At 30.7% G+C, this 11,330-nt stretch overlaps 1 protein-coding gene across 1 annotated transcript; it reads left to right on the forward strand.

Moving 5' to 3' along the window:
- Nucleotides 1–9,521: 9,521 nt before the first annotated feature.
- LOC105110777 (uncharacterized) lies at nt 9,522–10,016 on the forward strand. Its single transcript, XM_011005942.1, has one exon. The coding sequence runs from the start codon at nt 9,522–9,524 to the stop codon at nt 10,014–10,016; it is 495 nt and encodes a 164-aa protein (XP_011004244.1).
- The last annotated feature ends 1,314 nt before the right edge of the window (nt 10,017–11,330 follow it).

Raw genomic sequence — 11,330 nt, forward strand, 5'->3', positions numbered from 1 at the left:
TTGCTTTTATAGGTAATTTTACTTTGTATTTAAAATGTAAGAGACCGACTTATCCCTTATCAATATGAATAATAACAACTTGATCCATCGAAAAGACTCTTTTACCCCCGACAATCAGCTAAATAATTTTGTTAGAGAAGGGTAACCATGCGAATGTACAATAAAATATAAAATATGAGCACATGCACACATTTAAGCATTGACCCCAAATTATTCTTTCTTTTTTATAACATTAAAGAGTTAATACTTATTTTTTCTAACCAAACATCAACTAGATAAAAGAAGCTAACCTCTTCGCAAATTCAGGATTTCCCTCCCTTGGGATGAGATCTTGATTGGTGGTTCGGTTAAGGGCTCTTATCTAGTCCTCTCTCGACCAGGTGAACCCTTATGGTTCGTTTCTCTAACATCATTAACCCAGTTCGTCGATGGTTTCAATTGCTTCAAGAGTTAGGTTTTGATTTTAGTTAGGCATTGGATTCAAGCCATGATGCCACATCTAAAACAAAATAATTGGAACAAGTGCTATAAGTAAATATTTATTTTGATTGATTATTATAGAAAAATTATATTACTTTATAATGTGATATTGTATTGAAACAAAATTATCATCTCAAAATCGAATTATAAAATAAAAAATAGTCTGTTTAAATAATAATTCCATGTACAGTTATTCCATACAAATTATTCTATAGTAGATATGTCATGTAACATGGGAAAGCTTAAAAAACTATGGGGTCAGATTCGTAGAAAAAAGAGAGCAAATTCAAAATTCTACAACCATTTAGGACTAATATGAATTTTTTGAAAAACATTAAGGGGCAATTGCCTCCCTCCTCCTCCTCCTCTTGTTGTAACTTCGTCCTAGCAGTGGCAAAGAGTGGCGTCCCTGGATATTAGAGAAGGAAGCAATTGCATCCTTAATATTTTATATCTCGCATCTTAATCCTCGCTGTCTTCACTTCTTCATATACTTCCAAATAAAAACAAATCAATTACCTCTCATAATCTTCTTATTTCTTCTATGCAGAAATTTACTCCCCTATCCCTCCCCGGTGCCCGGTGCCTTCTGTGTGAATAAATCATATTATTGATAAAAATGTAAGTTTCACCCAAATAGGAAATGCATAAATAAAATATGAGAATCTTAACTTAAAATACTTTTTTTTTCTAGAATTTAAATCCTTCTAACCCTTTCAAATATTTATTTTATTTGACATATAATTAAATAAAAATTATATTTGAAAATGGTCTTGTTGCCTTCGCTCTTTTCTTTATTTCATGGTTTATTGCACCTGTATTACCGTTAACTAGTAAGATTTTGTGTAGCTTATATTTATAAACAAGCGCATATGTCTTTTACTTCACTTCTTTCTAGAACAACAAGTTTTTCACTTTAGTTTTTAATTTGAGTTCACAGCTCTTTTTAAGATTTATTAGTTTATATATTTTTGGATTCATCAACTTTTCATTCCTAAATTAATAAATTTCATAATATCATAAAACACACCCATAGCATTAAATTTTTTTTATTAAAAATAAATTCGAAATCTTTTTTTTATTTGAGTAAACCATATTTTTCAAAAAATATATTTTATAAGTTTAGATAAACAAATAAAATTCTGATTATTCTAAATTCTTATAAAACATATATATTTTAACTTAAACTCAGAAGCTGCTATATAAATCTCAATCCTCAAAATATCCTCCTCATATATATTATATTGTAAATCTACCCAAGTGACATCTTTTCTTCTCTCTCGTCGATTAGCTGAAAATCTTCTCACCGAAAAATTAATCTCACCCTCCTCTAAACCCAAATCAAACAAAAAAAAGTTAAAAACTAGCTTGTAATTGATTTCCCGCATGGGTTTCATCCAGGTTCCAAGCGGCAAAATCCATTTCTATATCTCTCCATGAAATTCAAGATCTGTATTATATATTTTGGTAATAATAGGTTTGAGGATTGCGTAGGGGGTGTATAAAAAAATAGGGTGGATATGAGAGTCTTCATTTCAGAGGTGGAGATTGAGTTTTGTGCGTGGGATCTACCAGAAAACCTAAAAAACAAAATTAGTTTTTGAAATTAAGTTTTATACATTATATCCAATTTTAATTTCAATTATTTAAAAGGTTTATTTATTTATATAATTACTTTTGTTTTGAAACAACTATAACTAAACAATTATTTGATAACATAGAAACACAATTAAATTTTAATAGTGCTCACTATATATTGCATTTAAAATACAGAACAATAAAAGCAATTATGTGTTGCTTTTTCACTCGCATTGTTTACTATAGTAAACAGGGTGAATGACTTAAAATTTATTTTATTATTTATATGAATATTTTTTTAAAAAAAAGTTGATGCAGTGAATTGATTTTATTCATATTGTTCATGTAAATATGAATAATAATTTTTTTTATTATAAAAAAATAATTTAGGATGAATTAAATTTACTCATACTGTAATCTTAATTTTATTTCTGATAATATTTTACTTAAATTTATTGCCCGTTTAAAAAATCATGAAAATTATAGTTCTTGTCGGATGAATTTTATACGTAATGAACTTATAGATAATTTAATGGAACAATAAAAAATATTTTATGTGAAGTATTATTTATTTTATAATGTAATAGTAGTAATTAAATCTACAATATTTAAATTTAAAATCATTGATATATATATATATATATATATTACTTATTTTATAACCTCAATTTAAAAATTATTTTTAAACAAACATATTAAATTATTTTTTATTTAACCTCAATTTTAATTATAATTTTAACCAAACATATATAAATAAAATATTAATTTTAATTAAAAATACTTTTTATAAAACAATCTTTTTAAAGCACACTAACAATATCACAGTACCCAAACAAACTCTAAAAAAACACTCTTACCGTTAATGAAGACAAAGGTGGATTACTTTTGCTTGGATTATTTAATTGGGTTTTGTATTTTCTTGGTATTTGTTAAAGAATTTGGGCCTTTGCTAGGATCTAGCCTTGATAATTTAAGGTGGGTTTTAGGTAATGGTAAATTTACTATCAAGTCTTCGAAGTAGCCCTTGATCTGTGAAAACAAAGCGGACCAGAGAATACACTGGAAACAAATCATTACAAATTAAGTCTACTGTTTCTTTTCTTTTCTTTTCTTTTCCAGAAACGAGAATTTTAAATTTTAATCTCATTGAACACGATGGGCTTTCTTACCACATAATAAAACTCAGTCAACTAACATCTTCGACCCATGTTCTAAGACGAGTCTATCTAAAGTGACTGTTGTTTACAGGTGGCATTGTTTCAATGGAGCAATACATCAACGTGCTTGTCTCCCAGGTCCAAGATAAGTTCAGCCAAGGAGGGAAATTCTAACTGACGGTGCCGCCCAACCAGTGAGGGCCAGGTGTCACGATCTAGTGTGCCATGTCAGCCCGCCACGGTAACTCTGACCAAATCTACAGTGCAGAGGGATGGTGGAGAAGAAAGCAATCAACCTTTCCATGAGTGCGGCAGAAGAATACTTGACAGGTAATTTGGAGAATGAGAAAGGAATGTTCTTTGCTTTTCCGTTTAGGATTGTTGAAAGATGGCAAGTTCTGTGCGTGAATCACTGAATTCTTTGCTTGGAGGAGAGATTTTCCATGCTTTCTCGAGAAAGGGACTTCATTCTAATTTAGTTCTGGACTCACGAAGGAGATGGAGAGTTCTACACATAGCAGCAGTCCTCCTGTATCTCCACCTGTGACACCGTCCGATCCTCTCGATGGAGCTATTGTACTAATGGAGGAGGGCAGGAGTCCTTCTTCAAAGAGAAAAGTGCGTGAGGCATGGATCTAGTGGGCATGATTTCTTGTTATTTTTCTTACGCGTGACAACGACACCCGTATCATTAAAAATATGATACTTCAACCTAAAGGTTAAGCGATAAGGTTTTAGGTTTAAGAGATTTGCTCTGTTTGTAGTCTTAAGTTCGAGTCTTTAGTTGTTTATATAATAGTCATTGAAAGCTTATATGATTGTTAACTTTAGAGTTCGTGGAATTAGTCGTGGTGCGTGCAAACTGGTCCGAACACTCACGTTAATCTTAAAAAAAAAATGGTAGTTTTATTACAAATTTTAAAATTATTAAAGTTTATAGGATTATTAATTTTAAAATTTTAAAATAAATTAGTCCAGATACGACACCCGTATCATTAAAAATATGATACATCAACCATGTTGATGCGATGATTAAGTGATAAGATCTTGGATTTAAAAGGTTTGTTTTCTCCGTGATTTTAAATTTGAGTTCTTAATTGTTCATCCGTGGTCTTAAATTTGAGTTCTTAATTGCTCATATAATGATTATTGGAGGCTTACATGATCGTTAACTTTAGAGCCCGTGGGATTAGTCGTGATGCGTGCAAACTGGCCTGGACACCCACGTTAATCTTAAAAAAAAATGATAGTTCTATTACAAATTTTAAAATTATTAAAGTTTATAGGATTATTAATTTTAAAATTTTAAAATAAATTAGTCCAGATATATATAAGATGATGAAAATATAAATAAATAAATAAAAGCTTCCCGCGCATTCATTTGCTAGTTTTTAATACAATATATTCATGAGGGCAGACTTCCCCGAGTATGATATCTGAAAGCTTTGTTTACTTTCTTCTTTTTTTTATCTCCAGGAGATGCATTCATCAGACTGACGTAATTACCGTGTTGTGATCATCTCAAAATGAAGAAAAATACAGAGAAACTGCCAATTTGATTGCCAACCCTGGATCTTTATTCTATTTAACTTTTATTTATTTATTTTGCGTGATCTTTTTTATTATTATTTTATATCCGAATGTATTTCATCATGTCACATTGTTAGACAATGACGTGGCTATTTTGTACCGACACACGGTAAAAAAGGGACAAGTGCCTGATCTTTTATTTTTACCTATCTAAGTGATTAACCTTTGATTATTTCTTTTCTTATCTGAGAGCATTTTATTAGTTGAAACTATTTAAATACTGAATTGGGTGTAAAAATCTCGCTCAAATTACTGAGAAAAACAAAACGACTAATAATTATATAAAAGAAATGGGTGTCAAAAAAAAATGAATGAGAAATCTTTATTTTATTTTCAAAAATGATGTTAATATTACATCACCTCAACATCCAAATAGGTTCCCGCAGGTTTCCTTCTCCAAAGATATTTTTCAGCGCACATCTAGTTCTGTTACAAGAGCTCAAAAATGAAATCATTTTTTTCAGGCAAGTTTTCACGATATTCCCAAACTTCTTATGAGGCTATGTTTGTTTTTTTTTTTAAAATAAATGTAGAATTTTTTTTAAAAAAATTTTGTATTTATTTATTATTAAAAAAATTAATCAGTAAAAAAATAATTTTTAATAAAAAAATTTTAGCTTAGTTTCCAGAAAAATATTTTCCTAAACAATTCGGGGGAAAAACACTTTTAGAAAGTTGTTAAAAATTTAAAAATATCATATGATTTATTGATTATATCAAATTTGATTCTCAAATTTTTTATTGTTATATATATTTTGTTTTGAATATTTATTTTTTAATTTTATCTCTTAAAATTTAATTTTTATATTAACTTTGGTCCTCTTTTTATAATTTTTATTTGCTTTTTTCTTATCATTTTTTTATTAAATTTTTTTATCTATCAAATTTGGTCCTCATTTTTTTTATTGTTACTTATTTTATTTGAAATAATTTATGAAATATTAATTATTATTATTATTTTAATTTCTTCATCTTTTATTTTTTTAAAATAATAATAACAAAAGGCTGTGCACTAATTAAAACTGTAGTTGTTAGATAATACAATCAAAATGATAGTTAGAAGAGAAGTGCTAGAGTTTAGTCCTACCATAATTACTCCCATAATTAGAGCTAAATCAAGATTTTTTATTTTTATTTTTCAATGTTCGTAACACACACATATATTTTATATATTTTTTATACAAAGAAGATGTCTAAATATATGATAATAGTTATTTTTTAAAATATTTTTTATTAAAAAATATTTTTTAAAAAAATTATTTTAATATCAACACATCAAAATAATATTAAAAATATAAAATATAAAACGGTGCAAGACACACTCTATAAAACACTTGGATCGAGGGTGAAACACAAGTCTTTTACTGTTCATGAAGAGTGAAGGAGGTGATTTTTTATTTCCGATTCCTTGGTTAATTATCCGCACTGGTAAACTTAAAGTAATATGTACATGTCAAAATCAGCATATTAATTACAAATTATATATAAATGGTAGTTTTCAAGTAGATCCATATACTAAATGACATGAAAAACCATTTGTTATTGTTAAAATCCTTTTCTTTGAATTAAAAGTGTAAGGAAAGTATTGAAAAACCGAAGAAGAAGGTTTCAATTGGGTACATATTGTAAGCTCATGTTGTTTTCACTTCAATACATATTATTGCTATATCATAAATAAAATACATATTTTTGCTAGCTAGCTCATTAATTATACTTTTTTCCCTATTACATAAATTATATATTCAATATATACTAAATGAGAGAACGATTAGTATATTAATTAGCATTTATTATTGGTAAATCATTTTTTTACTTGATCAAACACTTGTTACATAACTATAATGGAGGGGGCTAATTTATATAATCTTTAAAATATAAATGTCAAAAATTCATAAAACTATAGGGACTAGATTAAATTAAATTAGAAGATGTGCTTCTCTTTGGTTTGCGCTGCTTCTCTTTTTAGTCCCGTATAAAAAATAAAAAATAAAAAGATTATTCATATTAAAATTAGAAGATTCATGAGAATTCTATTGAAGATTTTATTTCTTACAACCTGATGATATAAAATTTATTACGTATGAGAACTCGCATGACATTCATTCGCCATTAATTACCATCACGTGCATGCATTGCTAACATGTCTATGGAAGATGCATGTACTGGGCGAGTCGCCATTCCCTTGCAAGAACAGTTGCAAGGAAATACCTGCAACTTTGAAGTTTGTCATCCTTCAGGGATAGTACATTATCTCAAAACCCTATGCAAGGGAGAAGATCTATATATCTCTCTGTGGGTTTATTTCTCGGCCAAAATATCTTCCATCAAAGTATGTTTGTTATATACAAAGGCATCCAAGCGACCAAACTGTGATTGTTTGCTATTCACGGATCATGACAGTGCCGCGACGTGTATATATACATACATGCAATGGATCATATCCACCAATTTTAAGCAAAATCATGTGTTTTCCTTTTCGTTTTGTGATTTCGTTATATAGAACGTTAATGACACCATCACTTTCTGCTAATCATCTTCATTTCCGATTGTCAGTATGATTTGATAGAATTCCATATCTATTTAGCATCTGCATATATCTTTATATATCATCTTTGATTGCGTGCAAAGTTCTCAAATTATGCAGAAAGGCTTTTCCTTAGTTCCTATAATCTCTCTCTCATTAGTTTCATGCATCAAGCATATTTATTGCTTTTTGTTCGTGACAGATAATTCAGAGATGCAGGGGAGCATTGATCATATATATGGATTCGAAGTCTTAAAGTATATGATAATTTCAATTTGCCAAGCACATAAACATAGCAGAAGGATATATGCCTCCAGTCATAATTAATTAAGTGTTGAATCAATTGCTCAGTGTCATCAAGAATAAAATAGATGAAAGACACAAGAATTTTCGTAAACTTTTTTTTTGTTTTGATTGAGAATCTTTTATATATAACTTAATTTTAATTTTACGTCTTCATATATGGTATAATTTTCATTTAATTTAAAAACTATATGATATATAGAATATTTCAAAGATATTTTTTTAAAACTCTCAGGGAGATGTATGAAGCCCCCTAACCACTCGATAAAGGTACCATCTAGACATTGTCTCTTTGCATCTGATTTGTTATACTATTGCTTCATTTGCTTAAAAATTCCTTAAAGGGACGCTCATTTTCTACCCATGCTAGTGAAAGGATTGCCAAAAAGCTCGCATGCGTGTGGAAAACATCACACAGCACTGAGCAACTCTTTTAAAAAACTACTTCTTTATCTCCACGATACATAACTTTTATCTAAATTAGGTCACGATCATTTCCAGGCCACCCTTTTTTTTTTTTTCGTTTGATAAAAGTCATCAACAGCATTCATCGTCGAAGAGAATTAATTACTGGCGGAGATTAAAAATTAGAAAACAGCACTAATTGCCAATTCTAGAACACCTTTCCATGGACACGATGCTGGGAACTAACTGATGGGCTGTCACAGTAACGTACAGGACAGGCGAAAGCCATAATTGAGGACGCTAAAGCTGTAGAAATTAACTGGTAAAAAAACCAGCGAAATACCTCTCATACAACTATTGCTGCAATACGAAAAGGAGGCAATCTTGAGAAGTTCACATAATCTCCCAAATTGACATGAAATCCGTTCATGTTATAACTTCTTCTTCTTCTTCTTCTTCTTTTCCCAGGGGCAAGTCTGGATTAGACAAAAACGGTAGTTCTCTTCCATTCCTAAGTCCTTTCCCGTCCCTCCGTAAATCTTTTGCATTTTATGCTAAAATAAATAGTCCCACTAACATAGATGTATTCACTTCAGGAGAGTTTTGCATCGAATCACCACGACACAAGGAAGTAGCACGTATTGGCTTCTACCAGCGAATTACCCCATTAGCCAAATCTTATCGTGCATGTTTTAATTTGATGTCACGGTTGGAAGTAGGGAGAAATAGGTCGATGTTGCACAGAACTGATAGTCAAGTAGAGTTTTAACCAGCTCGATCCATGGGACTCCAGTGGTCAAACACTAAAGTACAAAGAGTTTAAGCGGCCCTACTAGATCCTAGCTAGCCGATCTTCCACTACTGTAAAAAAATGGAATCTGGTGAGAACCCACTTAATTCGACTCCAAATGCGAGGAATGAGGTCGTGTATTTGCTTATGATCTCATGGACAAAGAAGAGCCCACTCATTATAGCTAGTTATAGCTGTGATAGAAAGTTTGTGGTGTGGTGTACAGTTTAAACACTTCCAACAAAAGAGAGCTAAAGCTCTAATCATGCTTAATTTGTACCTTTATGTTATGCTAATTTCCCTTTTATACTCTAGTCTTGTGTTTTCACACTACTATATCATGCTTTATTTCCAATTCACCAATCAAAATTGACTCCCATGCGCCACTGAACATTAGTCGGCTTTCAGTTTCCAGTTGGGTGGTGATGACCTCAATAAGGAGGTTCTGTTGCAGTCTAGTTTACACACCAGCAAAATCATCACCGTGGGGTCCAAAGTGAAAGGAGTGGTGTTCCTTGTAATATCTGGGACATCTCAAGGGCATCTTTATAACCATATTCTATGTATATATAAACACACACAACGCCAGTTATAACCCCAGCACCATTCATGCAAAGAAATTAAAGCATTGCCAAGAAGCAAGATCTCTTCTTTCTTTTCACTAAACAATCAATAGTAGCTAGAGAAATATATCATGGGGAATTGCCTGGTTCTGCAAGCAAATGTTATCAAGGTCATGAAACCAGATGGGAAGATCCTTGAATACCAAGCACCCATAAAAGTCCAGCAAGTTCTGTCAGATTTCTCTGGTCATGCAATAGCTGATTCGCTTCAGGCTTTCCAGCATCTTCCGCCAGACACCAACCTACTTGGTGGAGACCACTTGTACTATCTTGTGCCTCTCCAACTGCCATCCCCACAGGCTAAGAAGAAGAAAGTAAGATTTTCAATTCCAGAGGAGGAGGCCAAAGATGTGCAAGAAAAAACCAGTACTGTGGTGAGAATCAACCTGGTGATCAGTAAGCAAGAACTGCAGGAGATGCTAAGAAAGGGAGGAGTTTCAGTTGATGATATGGTTTCTCATCTTCAGGGTCAACAGAGAGTGCAAAAGGTGGATATCTCCGGTAGTGATGGTGAACATAAAGGTTGGAAGCCTGCTCTAGAAAGCATCCCTGAAAGAAGCCTCTAGCAGTCTTCAATAAAAATGTAAAACCGCTCCCATAATTCTAGTTCTAGCATAGGAATAGATACAGTGTATTAGCCCTGCAGAAAGATATCGAAAAGAGTACAATATTTAGCTTGTTTCCTAATCAGAAATACTTAGTGCTTAATTGTGTGTTTTAAGAAATTAACCTGATCAGGCTATGCATACATCACCCAAAATTATCATCCCACGCAATTAACTCGAATTAGCCTTATAATTGTCGTCTTGCTAAAAGGCATATATACCTACTCTTTTCATTTTTCTTAACCAGTAAATTAAATAGCATATATATCAAAATTGGGTGTCATTCAACAGTACGAAACCATACTCTACGATAGTTAGTTGAGGCTTTTGGGTTTTTTTTTTTTTAAATTTTAGTTTTAATATGGTTTCAAAGTTTCTTTGACCAAACAGTCGTCTTCAAGAAACGTAAAGATGTGTTAGAAAATAACTAGTATAATCCTTGTGCATTGACGTGGGTAAGTCCATAAAACCTGTTTAATTAATTTAATTAATTTACATAAATAAAATTAAAATGAAGCTATATTGATGGTAGAAGTTTATAATATGTATTTTATAGTGATTAACACAGGCATGTATCTTATATTTGAGTTAAAATATATATATTATATATATATATATATATATCATATGAATATATGTTTGAAATTGATAGACAAAAAAACACTCAATTATTTATTGATTTTTTTTATAAAAAAATCTAATTAAAGGAGTCGGTAATAAAAAAAATATATGTATGAAAAATAACACTGAAAATTAATGTGCGTAATCAATCTACATAGAAGGATGTTTAATTTTGGTCAATGAGTTATTAGAAAATTCACAAAATAATCATTAATTATTGAAAAACATATCTTAAGAAAACAATAAATAAATAAAAAAAATAAAAGCATAAAAAAGGAAGCTTGGTTGGGCTGAGTGCGGCCTAGACATTAGGAACACGAAGGGGAGACTCGAGTCGCTGCCACCTCCACTTTCCAGCGACTGCGTTGGCGGAAAAATCAAGAGGCCACTAGTTTTGGCCCCTTAAATCTAATTTATACATTATTTTTATCTTCAAATACCTTAGAATAATCCCAACAACATTTAAAAATTATTTTTAAACATTAAAACATGTTTCAATCAATTCTAAATTGACAAGACTCTCTCTCTGTGATTATCTCTTCTCCCTCTACATACAAGGGCATTATATTAGGGTCATTCCTTACAATTATCGAAATATCAAGAACTAAAGCAAATTAAAATTTATATTAAAAAAATCTTTTAATTATTTCTTTT

Source organism: Populus euphratica, unplaced genomic scaffold (assembly GCF_000495115.2).
Source record: "Populus euphratica unplaced genomic scaffold, PopEup_1.0 scaffold262.1, whole genome shotgun sequence".
Taxonomy (NCBI): domain Eukaryota; kingdom Viridiplantae; phylum Streptophyta; class Magnoliopsida; order Malpighiales; family Salicaceae; genus Populus; species Populus euphratica.